This window comes from Oncorhynchus keta, chromosome 8 (genome assembly GCF_023373465.1).
Source record: "Oncorhynchus keta strain PuntledgeMale-10-30-2019 chromosome 8, Oket_V2, whole genome shotgun sequence".
In the NCBI taxonomy this organism is placed as follows: Eukaryota; Metazoa; Chordata; class Actinopteri; order Salmoniformes; family Salmonidae; genus Oncorhynchus; species Oncorhynchus keta.
Window position 1 is genome coordinate 23,724,224 of NC_068428.1, and position 23,184 is coordinate 23,747,407.

General features: G+C 42.7%; 1 protein-coding gene across 1 annotated transcript in view; it reads right to left on the minus strand.

The window, feature by feature from the left end:
• mthfd1l (methylenetetrahydrofolate dehydrogenase (NADP+ dependent) 1 like) overlaps window positions 1–20,045 on the minus strand; it is a 91,953-nt gene extending 71,908 nt beyond the window's left edge. The window contains exons 1-15 of the mRNA XM_035760034.2: window positions 19,649–20,045; window positions 18,668–18,752; window positions 18,448–18,498; window positions 18,262–18,315; window positions 17,370–17,494; window positions 16,622–16,722; window positions 16,047–16,183; window positions 15,603–15,705; window positions 13,869–14,025; window positions 13,465–13,638; window positions 10,093–10,229; window positions 9,781–9,827; window positions 8,896–9,003; window positions 8,029–8,103; window positions 6,780–6,882 (exon numbers count right to left, since the gene is read on the minus strand). Of these exons, the coding sequence (XP_035615927.1) occupies window positions 6,780–6,882; window positions 8,029–8,103; window positions 8,896–9,003; window positions 9,781–9,827; window positions 10,093–10,229; window positions 13,465–13,638; window positions 13,869–14,025; window positions 15,603–15,705; window positions 16,047–16,183; window positions 16,622–16,722; window positions 17,370–17,494; window positions 18,262–18,315; window positions 18,448–18,498; window positions 18,668–18,752; window positions 19,649–19,884 (1,693 nt within the window). The 5' untranslated portion in view covers window positions 19,885–20,045. The remainder of the gene's footprint in view (window positions 1–6,779; window positions 6,883–8,028; window positions 8,104–8,895; window positions 9,004–9,780; window positions 9,828–10,092; window positions 10,230–13,464; window positions 13,639–13,868; window positions 14,026–15,602; window positions 15,706–16,046; window positions 16,184–16,621; window positions 16,723–17,369; window positions 17,495–18,261; window positions 18,316–18,447; window positions 18,499–18,667; window positions 18,753–19,648) is intronic.
• Between the last annotated feature and the right edge of the window lie 3,139 nt (window positions 20,046–23,184).

A 23,184-nucleotide genomic window follows, 5' to 3' on the forward strand; every position in this document is an offset into this window, starting at 1 on the left:
CACGTTTCAGTGACCAACAGGTCAGAGATCTGATTTTTTCAGATGTCCAGGAGGAACATTTTTGTCAAAGAACAGCAAAATAACATGGTTCTTGTCACCATATGACAACCAGGGCAGGATGGCAGCACAAAATGACTTAAGGATGACCCCAGGGCCCACAAGACATGCAGTTGCCCAGGACCATCGCCTCAACATTCTACATGTTCATCACGCCAGCCATCGAAATAAAAAATCATCCTGGAGATGACAAATTTGGAGGGTTTCTGTAAATATGGAGACAACTGGAAAAGCATGGATGAGATTGACCTGCGTGCCTACATAGGGCTGCTAATCTTAGCGGGTGTGTATACGTCCCGAGGTGAGGCTACATCTCGTCTCTGGGATGCAGAGAGTAGAAGGGCGATTTTCCGTGCCACAATGCCACTAAAAGTCTTTCACACTTTCTCAAGAATGCTACAATTTGATAACCGAGACATTCAAGATGTCTGAGAGACAAACTGGCGGCCATAAGAGAGGTCTGGGAGAAGTGGGTGGAGCGTCTACCCTACCTCTACAACCCTGGGCCTGAAGTAACAGTGGATGAGCAACTGGTTCCATTCAGAGGTAAATCTGTAATGCAAGAGATTTTCACTGTTCATTTTATTATGTATTGCTGATTTATGTTCTTCACGTTTTTGTTTTGTGTCTATCTTATTCTTATTGTTTATACACCTTGTGGGTGGGGGCAATGGTTAAAAAAATGGGATTAAACTAGTATTTTGTGGTTGAATTTCTCATTGTACAGTTTAAGAATATATCACTACGTTGCCAAAAAAAGTTCAAGAGTTGTTTCCCTTCAATAAAATCCATTCAAAACACCATAGTGCCCTCCAAGCTCGTCATCAAGCTCAAGACCCTGGGTCTCGACCCCGCCCTGTGGAACTGGGTACTGGACTTCCTGACGGGCCGCCCCCAGGTGGTGAGGGTAGGCAACAGCATCTCCACCCCGCTGATATTATTATATTATTATTATCCTCAACACTGGGGCCCCACAAGGGTGCGTTCTGAGCCCTCTCCTGTACTCCTTGTTCACCCACGACTGCGTGGCCACGCACGCCTCCAACTCAATCATCAAGTTTGCGGACGACACAACAGTGGTAGGTAGGCTTGATTACCAACAACGACGAGACGGCCTACAGGGAAGAGGTGAGGGCCCTCTGAGTGTGGTGTCAGGAGAATAACCTCACACTCAACGTCAACAAAACTAAGGAGATGATTGTGGACTTCAGGAAACAGCAGAGGGAACACCCCCCCATCCACATCGATGGAACAGTAGTGGAGAGCGTAGTAAGTTTTAAGTTCCTCGGCGTACACATCACAGACAAACTGAATTGGTCCACCCACACAGACAGCATCGTGAACAAGGCGCAGCAGCGCCTCTTCAACCTCAGGATGCTGAAGAAATTTGGCTTGTCACCAAAAGCACTCACCAACTTCTACAGATGCACAATCGAGAGCATCCTGTCGGGCTGTATCACCGCCTGGTACGGCAACTGCTCCGCCCACAACCGTAAGGCTCTCCAGAGGGTAGTGAGGTCTGTACAACGCATCACCGGGGGCAAACTACCTGCCCTCCAGGACACCTACACCACCCGATGTCACAGGAAGGCCATAAAGATCATCAAGGACAACAACCACCCGAACCACTGCCTGTTCACCCCGCTATCATCCAGAAGGCGAGGTCAGTACAGGTGCATCAAAGCTGGGACAGAGAGACTGAAAAACAGCTTCTATCTCAAGGCCATCAGACTGTTAAACAGCCACCACTAACATTGAGTGGCTGCTGCCAACACACTGACTCAACTCCAGCCACTTTAATAATAGGAATTGATGGGAAATGTAAAATATATCACTAGCCACTTTAAAAACAATGCTACCTAATATAATGTTTACATACCCCACATTATTCATCTCATATGTATATGTATATACTGTACTCTATATCATCTACTGCATCCTTATGTAATACATGTATCACTAGCCACTTTAACTATGCCACTTTGTTTACATACTCATCTCATATGTATATACTGCACTCAATACCATCTACTGTATCTTGCCTATGCCGCTCTGTACCATCACTCATTCATATATCTTTATGTACATATTCTTATCCCCTTACACTTGTGTCTATAAGGTAGTAGTATTGGAATTGTTCGCTAGATTACTTGTTGGTTATTACTGCATTGTCGGAACTAGAAGCACAAGCATTTCGCTACACTCGCACTAACATCTGCTAACCATGTGTATGTGACAAATAAAATTGGATTTGATTTGAAAACTACTTTCTGCAAGTTTCTGCTACTTTCTTAGGCTATACAAGTGCTATCTATTGTAGTACCTTTAGCAAAGATAATAATAATAAAAAACCTAATGAAGTAAAGAAAACAATGACAGGTGTTGTGATAAAAACAATTGGTGTCCACTCTAGAGGTCGCCGATACCGATTATTGGATGACCCCCCCCAAAAAAAGCAGATGCCGATTTAAATCGGCATATTTTTTCAAATGTATTTGTAATAATGACAATTACAACAATACTGAATGAACACTTATTTTCACAATATAATACATCAATAAAATCAATTTAGCCTCAAATAAATAAAACATGTTCTATTTGGTTTAAATAATGCAAAAACAAAGTGTTGGAGAAGAAAGTAAAAGTGCAATATATGCCATGTTAGAAAGCTAACGTTTAAGTTCCTTGCTCAGAACATGAGAACATATGAAAGCTGGTGGTTCCTTTTAACATGAGTCTTCAATATTCCCAGGTAAGAAGTTTTAGGTTGTAGTTATTATAGAAATTATAGGACTATTTCCCTCTATACCATTTGTATTTCATATACCTTTGACTATTAGATGTTCTTATAGGCACTTTAGTATTGCCAGTGTAACAGTATAGCTTCCGTCCCTCTCCTCGCCCCTACCTGGGCTCGAACCAGGAACACATCGACAACAGCCACCCTCGAAGCAGCGTTACCCATGCAGAGCAAGGGGAACAACTACTCCAAGTCTCAGAGCGAGTGACGTTTGAAGCGCTATTAGCGCGCACCCCGCTAACTAGCTAGCCATTTCACATCGATTACACCAGACTAATCTCAGGAGATGATAGGCTTGAAGACATAAACAGCCGCTGGCAAACGCACAAAAGTGCTGTTTGAATGAAAGCTTACGAGCCTGCTGGTGCCAACCATCGCTCAGTCAGACTGCTCTATCAAATCATAGAGTTAGTTATAACATGATAACACACAGAAATACGAGCCTTAGGTCATTAATATGGCCAAATCCAGAAACTATCATCTCGACAACAAGACGTTTATTCTTTCAGTGAAATACGGAACCGTTCTGTGGCCTGCATAAGTCTTAAATACAGTGGGGCAAAAAAGTATTTAGTCAGCCACCAATTGTGCAAGTTCTCCCACTTAAAAAGATGAGAGATGCCTGTAATTTTCATCATAGGTACACTTCAACTATGACAGACAAAATTAGAAGAAATAAATCCAGAAAATCACATTGTAGAATTTTTAATGAATTTATTTGCAAATTATGGTGGAAAATAAGTATTTGAGTAACCTGGATTTCTTTTAGCTAAATATGCAGGTTTAAAAATATATACTTCTGTGTATTGATTTTAAGGAAGCCATTGATGTTTATGGTTAGGTACACATTGCAGCAACGATACGCACCGCATCGATTATATGCAATGCAGGACACGCTAGATAAACTAGTAATATCATCAACCATGTGTAGTTAACTAGTGGTTATGATTGATTGATTGTTTTTTTATAAGGTAAGTTTAATGCTAGCTAGCAACTTACCCTGGCTTACTGCATTCGCGTAACAGAAAGTCTCCTCGTGGAGTGCAATGTAATCAGGTGGTTAGAGCGTTGGACCAGTTAAAACTTTTTATGGCTGGTGGGCAGTATTGAGTAGCTTGGATGAAAAGGTGCCCATTGTAAACGGCAAGCTCCTCAGGCTCAGTTGCTAATATATGCACATTATTATTAGTATTGGATAGAAAACACTCTGAAGTTTCCAAAACTGTTGAAATATTGTCTGTGAGAACAACAGAACTGATATTGCAGGCGAAACCCTGAGGAAAATCAAAGCAGGAAGTGGCTTCTATTTTGAAAATTCCATGTTCCATAGCCTCCCCTTGCTCCATTTAAAGGGATATGAACCAGATTCATTTTCCTATCGCTTCCTCAAGGTGTCAAAAGTCTTCAGACAGTTTCAGGCTTTTATTTTGAAAAATGAGCCAGAACGATAACATCGCGTCAAGTGGTCACATGAGTTTTGCTCGCACAACAGAGTTTGGATAGGTATTGCTTTTCCCTCTCCTACGGTGAAAGGCAGCTGATATATTATCGATTGTATATTTTTAAAACAACCTGAGGATTGATTATAAAAAACTTGACATGTTTCTGTGGACATTATGGAAACTATTTGGAATTTGTCTGCGTTGTTGTGACCGCTCTTTCCTGTGGATTTCTGAACATAACGCGACAAACAAACGGAGGTATTTCGGATCTAAAAATAATCTTTATGGAACAAAAGGAACATTTGTTGTGTAACTGGGAGTCTTGTGAGTGAAAACATCCGAAGATCATCAAAGGTAAACGATTAATTTGATTGCTTTTCTGATTTTCGTGACCGAGCTACCTGATGCTAAGTGTACTTAATGTTTTATCGTTCGATCGATAAACTTCCACAAACGCCTGGATTGCTTTCGCTGTAAAGCATCATTTCTAAATCTGACACGACAGGTGGATTAACAAAAGGCTAAACTGTGTTTTCCTATATTGCACTTGTGATTTCATGAATATAAATATTTATAGTCATATTTATTGTATGTAGTGCTATGCTATTCAGCGGTTGTTGATGACACTTATCCTGATATCGGGATTGCAGCCATAACAAGTTAACTGTAAGGTTGCAAGATTGAATCCCCCGAGCTGACAAGGTAAAAATCTGTCGTTCTGCCCCTCTTAACGAGGCAGTTAACCCACCGTTCCTAGTCAGTCATTGAAAATAAGAATGTGTTCTTAACTGACTTGCCTAGTTAAATATAAGGTGTAAAATATATATATATATATATATATATATATATATATATATATAATAATAATAATAATAATAATAATAAATATATATATATATATATATATTATATTATTATTCTAATAATAATAATAATAAATATATATATATATATATATTATTATAATAATAATAATAATAATAATAATATATATATATATATATATTATTATAATAATAATAATAATAATAATAATAATATATATATATTTAATGAGTGGACTAGAGGTCGACCGATTAATCGGAATGACCGATTTCAAGTTTTCATAACAATCGGAAATCGGTATATATATATTTTTATAAATAGGCCAAATCGGTGTCGAAAAATACCGATTCCCGATTGTTATGAAAACTTGAAATCGGTCATTCCGATTAATCGGTCGACCTCTAGTCCACTCATTAAATGCAGTCTTTCTGCATTGTGAAGAGGGAAAACCCAGATATTCACAAAGTTTGTGATTCATGACAGGTTGTTTCCTCATACAAAATAGATTTGAGGTTTAAAATTAAATTAATAAGCTGCTTAATTTTAGGGGTTTAGTGAAGGCGGGTAATTTTTGACCCTTAGGACAAGGGGAGTATTCTGAATGTTAAGACTACACAGGGGTTAAAGAACTTGGTTTGGATTAATACATTGGCCTACAATAACAACAATGAAATACAATAATAATGATAAAACAACTTATTATAAATACGCCAGAATTGTATCCTAACTGAATAGCAAGTTGTACAGTAGCCCCGATTTAGCCGCATCAACATTCTTGTCATCTTTGTCCACAACCACTTTTCCATATTTACGACATTCCCCTGGTAGCAGGGGCTCCAGACTAACATTTTCCCCTGGTGGAACTGTTTTTCAGTCCGTGGCACCAGCCCATGATTTGGTCAAACTATTTTGTTTATTTTTTTCATGACGCAACAAGATAGTTATACAATCAGAAAACAGATTTTTTTTTCTCCCAGGAAAGGAGTGTCTCGCTTGACACAGCAGCAGGCCCCAGCTAAAAAAAAGTACAGGCAGGCAGACACCTTCATTACAGGAAACATGAGGATAATGTACTTACCTTTTGTCCAAATCATGGTTTCAGCCTCCAACCTTTATGTTTTAGTGAGGTTAATGAATGTGCAGCCAGCAACGACACGACCAATCATTTTATTTTACTCGCACAGCCAAGTGCGGCATGTAGCCTAGTGGTTAGAGCGTTGGACTAGGAACTGAAAGGTTGCAAGATCGAATCCACAAGCTGACAAGGTAACAATCTGTCTTTCTGCCCCTGAACAAGGCAGGTAACCCACTGTTCCTAGGCCGTCATTGAAAATAAGAATTGGTTCTTAACTGACTTGTCTAGTTAAATAAAGGTTCAAATATATATATTTTTTAAAGTAAAGGGTTGGTGACTAAATGGTCACAGTCTGGAGTCCTGCCTTGTAAGCTTTTCACTATAGACATACTCTCCAACTTTCATTTTAGGCCAAGGCTCCTTTCTTGCTTTCTCTATCCCAGCAGCACAATTGGCCGGCTACAATTACAATTACCGGCTAACGGAAACCCTGCTCCACCCCTCAAATCAACACATTAACCAATCATGTGGGGGGCCTGTAATATGGGAGGGGGGAATAACTGATTGGACAGGGTCCTACCTCTCTGCCAGGTGACCTTGGCGGGGTCGAGGTCGAGACGGACAAAGGAGCTGACCTCCTGGGGCGTGAGAGCACTGGGGTCAATCTCACTGATGCCCAAACGCTAGAGCGGGAGAGAGAGAGAGAGAAATGATAATGTCAACAACAGCTTATGAATCATGCAGTGGTAAAGCCAGCAGCATAGCACCTGCATCCTACTGCTGGCAGACCTCTGAAGCTAAGAAGGGTTAGTCCCTGGATGGGAGGCCAGATGCTACTGGAAGTGGAGTTTGAGGGCCAGTAGGAGGCACTCTTTCCTCTGGTCCAAAATAAAGTATATCCCAGGTTAGTGATTGGGGTCATTGCCCTGTGTAGGGCACCGTGTTTTAAACGGGTGTCCTGACTCTCTGTCACTAAAGAAAATGAGGGATACAAAGTGTATTGAAAGCAGGTGCTTCAACACAGGTGATGTTCCTGAGTTAATTAAGCAATTAACATCCCATCATGCTTAGGGTCATGTAGAAACATTCCCAGTAGCTCATTATTCTGGCTACCATGGCTAGAAGAGATCTCAGTGACTTTTCCCAGAGGGGTCTCAAAGGAGCATGGCGGTTAAAGGGTATGTGTGTCTCAGTCACCAGATCTCAACTCAATAGAACCTTTTTGGGAGACTCTGGAGCAGTGCCTAAGATTGTTTTCCATTAACAAAATACTCAATTATGACATTTCTGGCAGAAGACAGACGGATCTTTCATTTATGTCTAGTCCTAGATTACCTTCATTAGACAATTCTTAAGAGACTCCTCCAGTACCTCTCCCTCAAAGCTCTTCCACTCTCTCAGTCTCCCTCTTCCACATATCTTCAAACGGATAAATATTTCACATCCTCCTGAACTTCACCACTCAAGTCTTCCTCAAGTTGTGTGTTTGTGTCTCTGAGGCTGTGTGCTGGTTCGGAGGACCTCACGCCTCCATCTCCTATCTGTTTGTTATGGTTTAACAGTAAGCCGGACTGCTATCAACACTCCTATAAAAGACCTATGGTAAACCATAGAGTCCTATGTTACTCTAACTGTAATCCAAACAGATGAGTGGTGATGTTGATGGGATAGTGCTGCAGAGTGGGAGGTACTATGAAGGGACTTTGGACGACCAGTAAAACAGCTCACTGAGGCCACCTAGTGGAGGTCTTAGGGACATAACTGGGCGAGGTAACTGAACAATAGCCAATACACATAGGACTTTAGGCAGTGAATTTGGGTGGACTTACACGTAGCCTGGAAATCTGTATGGGAGAGAAGCGCCTGACTCCGTTCACTGAGGGGACCAGTCTGCTGTACAGAGCCTGGAGAGATGGAACCGTAAAAGAGAATATAATATATCAAGTGGTGATTTCATCATTCATACACAATATGGAAGTTAAATGGGTCCTGTGACAACATTGTGATCTCACTAGTGTCACATTTAGGCATCTAACAATGCTTTGAAGGGATTTGCATGGAAGAACTTATTTATACACTGACATATCCCTCCGATACGATGTTCACCTAAAAAGGAATTCCCCTCGACCACAAATTGGGGAAAACGAACATGCTTTCCCATTAAACCCCAGTGTAAAAGAGACAACTTAGTTATATGGAAATAACAAAACACGCCGAAAAGCTGGAGTGTTGTTCAATGTACATGTAACCAGGGCAAAAGTCTCGACGTACGAGTCGCAATGCTCCGACAGAGTAATAGAGCCTGCGAGAAGAGCCCTGTGGTTTCAGGCTACTCGGCATGGGAGATTGTGGGGAACTGGTGTCCAGGTAGGCTACAGGTAGTTGTGCGTGAAAAACCGTTATACCATAGGAAAGACATTTAACTCGTTTAGTATAGTTCGTTTAACTCCTCACTGCTTGCATATGTATAGTACGTTTGTTTGTGCTGTTGGTCATGGCTAGCATAACGGCTAGCATAATGTTCAGGTCGGTAGCTAGCTAGCACTCACATGGCTGCTAGCACCGTCAAGAAAGGGGCATGAGTCCCTACAATATTATGTTTTCTTAAGTAGTGAAAACGCTCGAGAACAGGCGATGTTGAAAAGCAATCTCCATTGTGATGTCAGAATCACTCTGAATTATGACATCACTGTCACCTTGTCTTTTTGGGTGGCCTCGTGCAGCATCCGGGCATCAATAGCAGCAGCCACCAGGTTATTGGCTGCAGTGATTGCATGGATATCACCTGTCAAATGGAGGTTGAACTGAGAGAGAGAAGGTGGGACAAAGAGAGAGAGAGAACGATGGTGGGACAGAGAGACAAAGAGAGAGAGAGATAAAGGTGGGACAGAGAGACAAAGATATAAAGAAGATGGGACAGAGATAAAGGGACAGAGAGACAAAGAGAGAGAAGAGTGAGCAAAAAGAGAGCAAGTCATCAGATTCAAAAGTGAAATAACTACAGAAGTGAAAACTCAATTTAATGAACTCAATGAATTTCATTGAACAGAGTAGAGTTCCATAGAAAACCAAAAGGGAGGGTTATATGCAATTTCAATCAGGCTATATGCCATGTCTCATACTGTGACTATGAACTCATGTTGCCCTATACTTGACTGGACCCCCACCTCTGTGACTACACTACGACACACAAAGATCACAATACAGTCAGTGCCCTTACAGTCCAACAGACTCCATCACGTAGTTTAAAGATCCATGTAACAGCCACTGGAGTATTGAGGAGAGAAAGAGAGCGAAGAGGGGGGAGTTCAACGGTGCTGGTGTTTGTGTTGAAGGCAGGGAGGCTGAAGAGCCTTCTCTGAAGTGTCTGTCTCTCTGACTTTGAAGTCTGACGCCTCCCTCCCCATATCCCTCCCTCCAGCTCTCACCCTCCACCTTGTTTCTTCACGCACACTTTAGTCACAGAGAATGTTATGCACGCCTTGGGGGGTGTGTGTGTGTATAGTTTAAACATTGGTGTGTTTGTGTAGCCCCTTTGAAGCCGTGGGTCCAGCTGAGAGCTGCCTGTGTGTGTCTCTTACCTCCTCCATAGGGATGACCTGGGCATATCCCCCTCCCGCGGCGCCCCCTAGGGGAACACACAGACAAAACACACAGTGAGAGCGAGACAACCGGCACAAGGGAGACAGGAGTACTGCTGAGCTGTGGACTAAGTCAACTACTCCACCTCCATCCCCTTACAATCTGAACAAAGATGTTAACAATTAGCGTCACACAGACAACATTCTCATACCATTCTCCTCATAAGAAGCAGATGGATATGTGAACAGATTCATTTATTAGCATAGATATCTTTAACATAGATATACGAGTAGAGATCTGCCCTCTCTGACCTTTGACCCCAAAGGTGGGCCCCTGAGAGGGCTGTCTGAGGCAGGCGAAGGAGTTGAGCTTGAGGTGGGCAGAGAGTGCCTGGACCAGGCCAATGACCACCGTGCTCTTACCCTCCCCCAGGGGAGTCGGAGTGATACTGGTGTTGGAGAGAAAAGAGATAACATTAAGAGAAACGTACACACACTAATAAAGTATAGTTCTAGAAAGAGGGACTCAAAGCAGGGGGAGTGCATTGGTCTCACATCATCTAATGTGTAGGTTACTGGTCCACTCGTGCTATAGTCTAATCAGCAGCACCTCACAGCCCTAACCACATTTAGCCTGTATCCAAGGCAACCAGATTCATTAGTCCAATTGGACTAATTCATGTGACCAATTGGTATCTCGCTGGACATTAGAGATGAATAAATCAAATATAAAAGTGAGAACCCTGTGAGACCTATTAAAAATTTACTTAAAATGTAATCCTTCTTTTAACCCAATGTTGCCCAGTTTGTGGTAAAAGGTGGGAAAAGAGGGAAGAAAAAGGTAGAGGCACTTTCTCTCTCCCTATCCGGTGAACATGCTCTCTTCTTCTGACAACAATTGAGTGAGGCCCCTCAGGGAACAAAGACGGCCCCTTAAGAAGAGCGAGAGTGTGTGTGTGTGTGAGACCGAGGGAAGTAAGAGCCGGATAGTGAATCAGTGTGTACAGAGCCTTCAGAAAGTATTCATACCCCTTGAATTATTCCACATTTGTTGTGTTACAGCCTGGATCAATTGACTTTTTTCCTCACCCATCTACACAACTCCATTTTGACAAAGTGAAAACGTGTTTTCAGAAATGTTTGCAAATTCATTGAAAGCGAAATACAGAAATATCTTACATAAGTATTCACACCCTAGTCAATACATGTTAGAATAAACTTTGGCAGCGATTACAGCTGTGAGTCTTTCTGGTTAAGTCTAAGAGTTTTGCACACCTGGATTGTACAATATTTGGACATGTATTTGTTTAATTCTTCAAGTTCTGTAAAATTGATAATTTACTAGACAGTCATTTACAAGCCTTGCAATAGATTTAAACCGATTTAAGTCAAAACTCAAACTAGGCCACTCAGTAAAATTCAAATGTCATCTTGGTAAGCAACTCATGTATATTTGGCCTTGTGTTTAAGGTTATTGTCCTGCTGAAAGGTGAATTTCTATCCCAGTGTCTGGTGCAGACTGAACCAGGTTTTCCTCTAAGATTTTGCCTGTATTTAGCTCTATTCTGTTTATTTTTATCTAAAAAAATCTATTTTTAAAGATATATGTATGTAGTTCTTGCCGATGACAAGCATATCCATAACATAATGCAGCCACCACCCTGCTTGAAAACATGAGTGGTACTCAGTGATGTGTTGTATTTGCCCCCCCAAAAATAACACTTTGTATTCAGGTCATAAAGGTTATTTTTTGCAGTTTTACTTTAGTGCCTTATTGCAAATGGGATGCACGTTTTGGCATATTTTTTATTCTGTACAGGCTTCCTTTTCACTCTGTCATTTAGGTTAGTATTGTGGAGTAACTACAATGTTGTATCACAGCAATTAAACTATGTAACTGTTTAATAGTCACCATTGGCCTCATGGTGAAATCCCTGAGCAACGGAGTTAGGAAGGACGCCCGTATCTGTCTAGTGACTGGGTGTATTGATACACCATCCAAAGTGTCATTAATAACTTCACCATGCTCAAAGGGACATTGAATGTCTGCTTGAAAAAAAAATCCCATCAACCAATAGGTGCCCTTCTTTGCGAGGCATTGGATAACCTCCCTGGAATTTAGTTGAATCCACATTTGAAATTCACTGCTCACCTTATAGATAATTGTATGTGTGTGGTACAGAGATGAGGTAGTCATGAGGTAGGTAAAGCTCTGCCTTATCTCAGCTCACTGGTCACGATAACACCCACCCGTAGCACGCGCTCCAGCAGGTATATCTCACTGCTCATCCCCAAAGCCAACACCTGCTTTGGCCGCCTTCCCTTCCAGTTCTCTGCTGCCAATGACTGGAACAAATTGCCAAAAATCGCTAAAGCTGGAGACTTATATTTCCCTCACTAACTTTAAACATCAGCTATCCGAGCAGCTAACTGATCGCTGCAGCTGTACATATCCCATCTGTAAATAGCCCACCCAATCTACCTACCCCACCCCCATATTGTTTTTGTGTACTTTTATGCTCTTCTGCACACCAGTATTTCTACTTGCACATCATCATCTGCTCATCTATCACTCCAGTGTTCATTTTCTAAACTGTAATTACTCCGTTATTATGGCCTGATTATTGCCTCACCTCCTTACGCCATTTGCACAGTGTATCTAGACTATTTTTTCCCCCATTGTGTTATTGACTGTATGCTTGTTTATCCGATGTGTAACTAACTCTGTGTTGTTGTTTGTGTCACACTGCTTTGCTTTATCTTGGCCAGGTCGCAGTTGTAAATGAGAACGTGTTCTCAACTGGCCTACCTGGTTAAATAAAGTTTAAATAAAAAGTCATTCAAAAATCATGTTAAACACCATTATTGCACACAGAGTGAGTCCATGCAACTTACTATGTGACTTGTTAAGCACACTTGTACACAAACTTATTTAGGCTTGCCATATCAAACGATTTTAACATTTATTGACTCTTGACATTTCAGCTTTTCATTTTTTATACATTTGTAAATATGTCTCCAAACGTATCTCCACTGACATTAAAAGGGGTAATGTGTGTAGGCCAGTGACACAACATTCCGGCTGTAACAAAAAAAGTGGAAAAAGTCAAGGGGTGTGAATATTTCTGAATACACTATGTGTTTATGTGACAGTGTGTGTGTGTGTGTGTGTGTGTGTGTGTGTGTGTGTGTGTGTATGCTTGTGGCATTGGGTTGGAGAAATAAAGAGTGTTTAGCGCATCAGAACCTGTGTGTGTGTGTGTGTTGCTGCCGGTCTGCCAGGGGTTGCATTCCTCAGCCAGACACATGAAAGGAGGCAGTGGGGCCTAATCTGTCAGAGCAGCAACGTTCACACACCCTTCAAAGAGGGGCCGGCCCTGACCGCCAGGGGCCCTGACAGGCATGAGGCAAGGCTCCACGGTCTCCTGACCCCTATCCATCTCCAAGAAGAAGAAAAAATATATATATATCTTCCTCTCTGTTTAGCCATATAAAAGAAAAAAACCTACTGGCAGCTCACTCTCTCTCGTAGAATTTGACAAGAGGAAACCCAAACAACCTAGTTCCCAGGCATTTGTAGTAAAACTAACAGTGAGCACATTTCTGTGAGCAGTGTAGTGAGAATAGAGATGGAATCGGGGGGGATAAATTAAATTCCTTGCCCAGACGGACGGTAAGACTCACCCAGCCACCAACACATATTTCCCATCAGGCTGTTCTCTGAGGCGATCCAGGAGTGAGAGGCGGACCTTAGCTTTGGTTCTGCCATAGGCCTCAGTCTCTTCCCGCAGCAGGCCTATCTCTTGGGCCAGCTGGTCCACAGGCTTAGGGGTCTGGGCACGGGAGATCTCTATGTCACTGTGGAGGAATGGGTGGACAAGTTACCCCAGACCTTATAATACAATATTATCTAAACATTGCTTAGAATACTGAGAGAAGTCCTTTTGTGAGATCTCCTACACTTGAGCTGAGGTTTGGCAAGGCAAGAAGAGATGTTGCCTCTCTTAGCATCATTCAAAGGTTGTGCAAATGGGAGCTTTGTGTTTTGTATAGAGGGCCCAGTGACACGGGTACATCCTGGTTCTTACCTGGGTACAGGTGACAGCGGCTGCAGCTTGAGGCTGCGGAGTGTCCAGGGTCTGTACTGTTGTCCCTGGGCCCAACGACTGCTGCTTTGCACCACGTTCTGCATCCGGAGGGCTGCTGTTAGGGGTCCCACTCCAGACATCTCCATTCCATGATATTCTGAGACATACAATGTTATAACAACTCAATAATAAGGTTAAAACAGTTGCATACTGAATTTCTATCTACAGTACATTCGGGAAGTATTCAGACCCCTTCCCTTTTTGGTACGTTACAGCCATATTCTAAAATTGATTAAATGTATTTTCCCTCAATCTACACACAAGAAGACCCCATAATGACAAAGCGAAACAGGTTTTTAGAAATGTCTGAAGTTGTTATACAAATAAAAATGAGGCCTTCATGGTAGTGGCCAGACGGAAGCCACTCCTCAGTATAAGGCACGACAGCCCGCTTTGAGTAAGCCAAAAGGCACCTTAAAGGACTCAGATCACGAGAAACAAGATTATCTGGTCTGATTAAAACACAAATTAACTCTTTTGTCTGAATGCCATACATCACGTCTGGAGGAAACCTGGCACCATCCCTATGGTGAAGCATGGTGGTTGCAGAATCATGCTGTGGGGATCGTTTTTAGCAGCAGGGACTGGGAGAAGTCAGGATCGAGGAAAAGACGAACGGAGCAAAGTACAGAGATCCTTGATGAAAACCTGCTTCGGAGATCTCAGGACCTCCGACTGGGGCGAAGGTTCACCTTCCAACAGAACAACGACCCTAAGCACACAGCCAAGACAAAGCAGGGGGGGCTTCAGGACAAGTCTCTGAATGTCCTTGAGTGGCCCAGCCTGAGCCCCAACTTGAATCTGATATAACATTTCTGAAGAGACCTGAAAATAGCTGTGCAGGGTCCTCCCGGTTAGGCGCAGTGGTTAAGGATGCTGTACTGCAGCGCCAGCTGCACCACCAGAGACACTGGGTTCGCACCCAGGCTCTGTCGTAACCGGCCATGACTGGGAGGTCCGTGGGGCGACGCACAATTGGCCTAGCATCGTCCGGGTTAGGGAGGGTTTGGCCGGTAGGGATATCCTTGTCTCATCGCGCGACTCCTGTGGCGGGCCGGGCACAGTGCGCGCTAACCAAGGTTGCCAGGTACACGGTGTTTCCTCCGACACATTGGTGCGGCTGGCTTCCGGGTTGTATGGCTCTGTGTTAAGAAGCAGTACGGCTTGGTTGGGTTGTGTTTCGGAGGACGCATGACTTTCAACCTTCGTCTCTCCCGAGCCGTACGGGAGTTGTAGTGATGAGACAAGATAGTAGCTACTAAAACAATTGGATACCACGAAATTGAGGGGAAAAAGGGGTAAAAGGAAAAAAATATTAAAAAAGGAAAATAGCTGTGCAGCGACACTCCCCACCCAACCTGACAGAGCTTGAGAGGATCTGCAGAGGAGAAGGGGAGAAACTCCTCAAATACAGGTGTGCCAACCTGTTTTTGTTATGTCATTATGAGGTATTGTATGCAGATTGATAAGATATTCAAAAAGAGATTTTAAGTTAGGCTGAAACGTAACAAATGTGGAAAAAGTAAAGGGGTCTGAATACTTTCCGAATGCACTGTATATTACAGAATCTATCCAGCAGTGAATTAACTAATTAAAAGCATATTGTGACCAAGCAGTTATGTAATGTCCCTATGATGACGATATTCCCCCCTGATTGACACAGGTCAGTCCTACCTGTCATAAGAGCGGAGCCACAGTGGATGACTGCAGTCCCAGGTCTCAGCCATGTGGGAGGGACATCCATATGCCCCGCAGCCAACAGGACTACAGCGTTCGCCTGCATCACCCAGGCAAGAGAAAATAAGAGAGAAAAGAAGATGGGAGAAAGAGGGGACAGAGTGAGACAAAATTTAGGGAAGTGAGCAAACTAATTCAAATTACATCCTTCTGTAGTTCAAGTACAGGGTAATAGATGCAGATAGGTTTGGCTTTAATCTCTGCAGGTCTTCAAAGCTCTGTCAGTCTAATCATGGCATGACAGCAATCAAACACACCTCACATGTTTCAGGGTATTGCCTCAATTAGAGCTACACTGCCACCGAGTGGTCAAAACACAAAGTGTCTATTGAAACACATGTTGTACGTGTACCATATGAAAGTGCATCTGTGTGTGCATACCTGTTTCTGAAGAACCTCAGAGCTCCTCTGGCTGTGGAGGACCACCATGCCTCTTCTCTGCATCAGGCATTGCAGGGCCACCCCAAGGGGTCCTTCACCCCCCACCACCAACACAATCCTCCCCTCCATAGGGGTGTCTACGGAAACAGGAAAATATGGTATAAGATAAATACAGTATATTTTTACTCAACAGTACAATATACATTTATCTCATATTCCTAGAATAGTCTCTCCCGGGGTTCCATAAAAGTGAGAGTCTTCAGTAGTCTAGTGTTTTTCTTATGGTGTAATAGTTTGGTGTCATTGTTTCATTGGACTGTATCCATATGTGGATCATCTTCCCTAAACTAATAGCAAAGCTATTTCAACTGGATAGTAATCCAATCCATACACTACAATTTGAACACAAAAATTATTTGACATATGCATTACATATGGTACGTACTCGCTAGGCTTATCAGTGATGAAGAACTCTAGCTGCTTGACTTAAGTTACACATAGTGGTCTCCATTGCTGGTATGCTCTGAATTACTCCAGTCTAGTTTAAGTAGCAGTGTGACACTTTCTCTGCTCACCATGTCTGGCCAGCAGCTCCATGACAGCGTTGGCCAGGGGGGGTATGAAGCCCTGGTTCATATCTCCTCGCACCAGCCTCCCCACATTCAGGTCTGACACACTACAGTATAGACAGGACACACACGCATAAAGTAGGGCCCAAGTAGTAGACATTGCTAGTGTAGCATTGGCAGTAGGCTGGCCAGGTGGTTTTAGAATAGTCCTCATATTGTGCATTATGAATGAGCAATAACTGGGTAGGGTTACAGTATAGATCAAATGTGATTTATGTACAATTACAATCCATGGCACAGCATGGGTGATGGTGGTAGTAGCAACTGTATAATCCAGCCAAGGCTATGACCCTAACAATGCTCTATGGCCCAACAGTGGTTTAACCTTAAAAATTCTGTCTGTCGTTGTAAGGCAACTCTTGTCATCCTATAATAGGGAATGTTTCTCTGTCATTGGGTCATGTTTTAGTTGCTCTACAATAACCCACAGTACTGTCTCTCTGACGGGCTGTTAATGTCCTGCAGCACATTCTGATTTGGACCAAATTCAAGGCAGCATGGCAGAAAATGCATTGAAACTCCACAGGGCAAGAGGCACACAAAGCCAGGACAGAAAGGGACAGGCGTCAACAGATGAATTAATGCTAAAGCTCTGATACCTGTGTGGTAATATTGTAATTACACGGATTAAAACATTGTACAAACATGTTGTTATAGAAAGTACGCTGAGCTGTGTTTGTAATGAATGAGTTACCCGTCCACGTCCTTCTCTGGTCTGAGTGTGTTGAGGACCCGGCTGGTGAGGGAGGCAGGGGGGAGGTGGAGGTACACACCATGCACCCTGGGATCCTCATTCAGCTTCAACACCTCCTCTATAATCTACACAAATAAAGAAAGAGGGTGTCGGGGAGAGGGATAAGGACGGGGTGGAATTTGGAGGGAGAAATTACTTCAGTTAAATCATAAAGGTAAACTAGCAAGAATGTGGCCCTTGATGTCTAGAAGTGTGCACTCTGAAGGTGAGAGGTCAACCACTCAGGCAACTGATAGTGACCTCAGCTGCCCCTGGAAAGAGAGTGGGTTAGTGGAAGTAAAGAAACATGGAGGGAGAGAGGAGAAGAAAGAAAACACATGCACCGAGGACATAGTGAAAGTAGAGCAGCAGACACCTCAGACATGCTCACGGAAATCCAGACATCCACTAGACCCACTCCAAAGATATCCATATTCACCTAATACACACAGGACCATGATCATCACCCTACTATGGAAAAGGTCATTCCCAGGTCCACAGCTGAGAAGGAAGGAACCTCATAAACGTACGGTGTTGAAAGAGATTCAACAATTTCCTACAACAACTATCTAGTACTCGGGGGAGATCCATGACATGGTGTCCAATACTTATTGATCATTAAGAGAGACTTTGGCTTGACTCATTAGACAGGCAATGAAAGAACAAGATATGCAGATGCATTCACCTGACACACACACAGATATACACACAGTAACGTGAATGTCAGGCAGAATTTGACTTGCAGGGAAGGGTGGGAAGAAGGCAACAGCCAATGATGTGATGTCCTATCACAGTGAGTGTTGTTGGATTGTGGTGGGAATTTGTGTAGTAGGTATTAGCTGGTTTGACTCACCTCATCTTCAGTGCATTCTCTGGGCAAGCAGATCTGAGTAACGTTCAGGCCAATCTATGAAACGAGGGATTCGGGGAAATTAACAGTGGAAAAACACCAACAGGTAACTTGACTCCTACTGAAAGGATAGCGTAATAGTAAAATCACTTTTTTTAAACTAAAGAGAAACAGAATCACTTAATGTACCTTTCCAGCCATCTTCTTGTTGAGCTCCAGTAAACGGTCATCCTCATCTGCCTTTGAGACGAGAATACAAAGCCTTGAGCAACATAGACACACACCAAAAGGTTCAATAAAACAATCACGGGGGAGCCTAGAATAACCCATCAATACCCAGCCCAACTGACCACGGCCAAGCACAGCAGCAATATCTAAGGCCACCATGACCTACAGACGGCCTGTTTACCTGTATGATAGCCAGCGTAGGTTTGACTGCAGGGTGGCCCCTCTGCAAAGCCACCATCTCCTCTTTGGTCCTTTGAACATTCTCCCTGCAAGAGAAACCAGATTCAGAAAAACCCACATATATTCATTCACATGTAGTCCTAGGGGCAAGCTATGGAGGAAGCAGCCGAAAACAAAAGAGAATCCTTGGCATGACAATGTCGATCACACACTTTTCAAGCAACTGGTAGTCAAGCTTTATCATTATGATTGGATTGTATAGTCAGATATCATGTTTGGAAGTGTAAATCTAGATTGTATTGGTGGCTACAGTGACAGTTTGATCATTAAAATAAAAGGGATTGAACCACAAAAGAAAAACAACATATGCAAATATTTTGTGAAATGATACTTGTGACCATGTTATTAGTAATAATTACATAAACTTTCCCTTACAGAGTGTGTGGGGACTTTGTGATCGGTGCCACGTTGCTGTGCCAAGTAGCCTACTACTGGAGGTTGAGTCAAAGCCAGCCATGGGGAATGGGGATTGTACACTACATACGGCGACCATCATGTACATGTTTTATTGTGGAACATTTGTTTGTAGTCTTTACAGGAAACGTTTTCACGTATCAGTTACAATTTGTTGCAATTACACGTGTGTGAAACATAAATGCCAGCATGGGAGTAAGAACAGTGGACAATTGCATCAGCTGGGTGATCAGCAGCTCCTTAAAAGATGACGATCACACGCGGGAAGCTCAAGTTATTAAGACGAACTACTGCAGCAACTTTAATGAAACTGGCTACATCCCACATGAAATACAACATTGCAAGGAGCGTGGATGTTCGCTGTATTCATCGAATAAGATGCTAACGTTCGCTGGCTCAACTACCAAGTTGGCTACATTCAGGAAATACGTGAGATGGCCATTCGTTCATGTTATGAATGGTAAATAAAAAATACATTGACTGAAATATATTGAAAGGCTTTGTTTACCTGATAATGTTTTCGTAGCCCGGTCCATCCGTTTGCTTTCCTAACTTGGGCGCTTTTTCCGCGGAGGTAGTGCCGCTTACGGAACTAGCAGCCCGGAGAAGCAACTGGCTGTTGCTGGATGGACCTAGCCGTAGGGAGCTCTTCGCCAAGCCGAACACCCGGACTCCCGTACGAGGTTGGTGTACGGATGGGGTCGGTAAATTGCGGCAGGCATGGCGAAGTGTAGAAAGCCTCATGATGATTCTGATGGGTTGTTGATGTTAACTACCGACTGGTGAGACTCGGAACCCGTGATATTAAAGAAACCGGTAGTGGTTGAGACACTATGCAAGCAGCGTGTTGGTAAAGCGAGGAGCAGCCCACGGGCCACCCCCCACCCCCCCTTTATTTTTTTATTGCGGTTTGTATGTGGGTGTTATATTAAACATTGAGGGAGTAAAATGTAGGCAAGCAATACAGAACAACTACTAGTCGAATAAGATATGGGAGAGATGACGAATTTTTGCAAAGAGATTTATTTATGGACTAATTCACTTGAAACAAATGAGCCAAACCGAAGACATTACTCTAGTGCCTCCCCTGCGATCAAACCGCCATAAAAAAAATGAAACGCAGTTTAAAGTGATAATCGACAGCTGCCTTTTCACCCAAAATGTAGGCTAGACTTTGCTGCCCTACAAGTCCTATGACTTACTGTGAAAATTGGGATGGGATGTAGTAAGATTGGCTCAGGAAGTAGGAGGCTTAAAAGCAATGGAACAGATCAGCAGCGGGAGAGTCAACTGTGTTTATTTTACAAAAGGATGTATAGTTCCATACAGTGCCAAACGATACATAAACTCGATGGGGAAAAAACATTAATCTAAGATTCCAATTATTTTTAGGCTAAACCCATGGCTTGGTCCCTTAAATGTGACATGCATGCTACAAGCATCAGTATCCCATGGTCTGCGGTTATGAGGTAGTCTATCCTGACATTATGTAGCTGTAAAAAAAATCGAATTAAATTGTTTTTGTCACATGTGCCGAATACAACTGATGTATACTCTACTGTGAAATGCTTGCTTATGAGCCCTTCCCAACTATGCAAAAAAAATAGTAGACCTAACAAAAAATTAATTAAATACACAAGAATGGAGCTATATTCGTGGAAATACCAGTACCAGATATACAGTATATGTACATATGTCCAGGGTAAAGTAACAACCCGGCTCGCACATTTGAATCCTTGGAAGTTGTGGGAGTGTATGTTTTTGGTTTCACATTGGTTGTGGAAATGAAGCCATACGTTTCCTGACTGGTAAAACTGAACGTTTTTTTAAATGTTCCTAGAACAGAATTGAAAATCTCACCTGTTCTGGAAAATTCGTTTTTAGGTTGCATGGAGGTTTTGAGAACATTTTACTCTGGTTCCTTGAAAGCTTTCCTGGGAGTCTTTATTAACGCTCTGAAAATGAAAATTCTAGGTTATTTGCAGGATTTTTTTTATAACTTAAAAATAACTGTCATTGAATTTATTATTTACATTTTATTTCACCTTTATTTAACCAGGTAGGCCAGTTGAGAACAAGTTATCATTTACAACTGCGACCTGGCCAAGATAAAGCAAATCAGTGCGACAAAAACAACAACACAGAGTTACACATCGGATAAACAAACATACAGTCAATAACACAATAGAAAAATCTGTATACAGTGTATATAGATACACACACTGTACACAGACTGTATACAGTGTGTGCAAATGAAGTAAGGAGGTATGGCTATAAACAGGCCAATAGTGGCAAAGTAATTATAATTGAGCAATTTACACTGTAGTGATATATGTGCAGATGAGGATATGCAAGTAGAAATACTGGTGGGCAGAAGAGCAGAAAAACTCAAACAAATATGGGGATGAGTTAGGTAGTTGGTTGGTTGGATGGGCTGTTTGCAGATGGGCTGTGTACAGCTGCAGCGATCGGTAAGCTGCTCTGACAGCTGAAGCTGAAAGTTAGTGAGGGAGATATAAGTCTCCAACTTCAGTGATTGTTGCAATTCATCCCAGTCATTGGCAGCAGAGAACTGTAAGGAAAGGCGGCCAAAGCAGGTGTTGGATTTGGGGATGACCAGTGAAATATAGCTGCAGGAGCGCATGCTACGGGTGGGTGTTGCTATGGTGACCAGTGAGCTGAGATAAGGCAGAGCCTTGTACCTAGTAAAGACTTATAGATGACCTGGAGCCAGCGGGTTTGGTGACAAATATGTAGCGAGGACCAGCCAACGAGAGCATACAGGTTGCAGGGGTGGGTAGTATAAGGGGCTTTGGTGACAAAACGGATGGTACTGTGATAGACTGCATCCAATTTGCTGAGTAGAGTGTTGGAGGCAAATTTGTAAATGACATCGCTGAAGTCAAGGATCGGTAGGATAGTCCGTTTTACGAGGGTCATTTGGCAGCATGACTAAAAGAGGCTTTGTTGCAAAATAGGAAGACGATTCTTGATTTAACTTTGGATTGGATATGCTCAATGTGAGTCTGGGAGGAAAGTTTACAGTCTAGCCAAACCTAGGTATTTATAGTTGTCCACATATTCTAGTCAGAACCGTCCAGAGTAATGATGCTAGTCGGGTGGGCGGGTGTGGGCAGCGATCGGTTGAAAGAGCATACATTTAGTTTTACTAGCATTTTAAGAGCAGTTGGAGGTCACAGAAGGAGTGTTGTATGTTGTTGAAACGCGTTTGGAGGTTTGTTAACAGAGTGTCCAAAGAAGGGCCGGATGTATACAGAATGGTGTCATCTGCGTAGAGGTGGATTAAAGAATCACCCGCAGCAAGAGTGACATCATTGATATATACAGAGAAAAGAATCAGCCCGAGAATTGAGCCCTGTGGCACCCCCATAGAGACTGCCAGAGGTCCGGACAACAGGCCCTCCGATTTGACCCACTGAACTCTATCTGAGAAGTAGTTAGTGAATCAGGTGAGGCAGTCATTAGAGAAACCAAGGCTATTGAGTCTGGCGATGAGAATACGGTGATTGACAGAGTTGAAAGCCTTCGTCCAGGTCGATGAAGACGGCTGCACAGTACTGTCTTTTATCGATGGAGGTTATGATATTGTTTAGGACCTTGAGCGTGGCTGAGGTGCACCCGTGACCAGCTCGGAAACCCGATTGCATTGCAGAGAATTGGGATTCGAAATGGTCAGTGATCTGTTTGTTCACTTGGCTTTCGAAGACTTTAGAATGTTTCAATAACACTTTTAATATCACTGCTAGCTTATTTTGGGTAAACTATTTTGAACTTCAAGCACAGGTAAGACACATGGAAATTTGTTTTCTTAGGCATTAACACATTTTTTTGTGACAGCATCAGTGAGATTCAAATCTATGCTCTTCTGTACTCCTTGGAAATAGTCCACTGCCCCCACCAGGATAGAGCTAGCATGCCATGTTTGTTTATGCATACAAAGCTGTTCCTTTCAGTCTATTCAAACAGACCCCATTTCAAAGGAAACAAGCACTCATTAAGATCAGGTGTGGCCAATTAATGGGC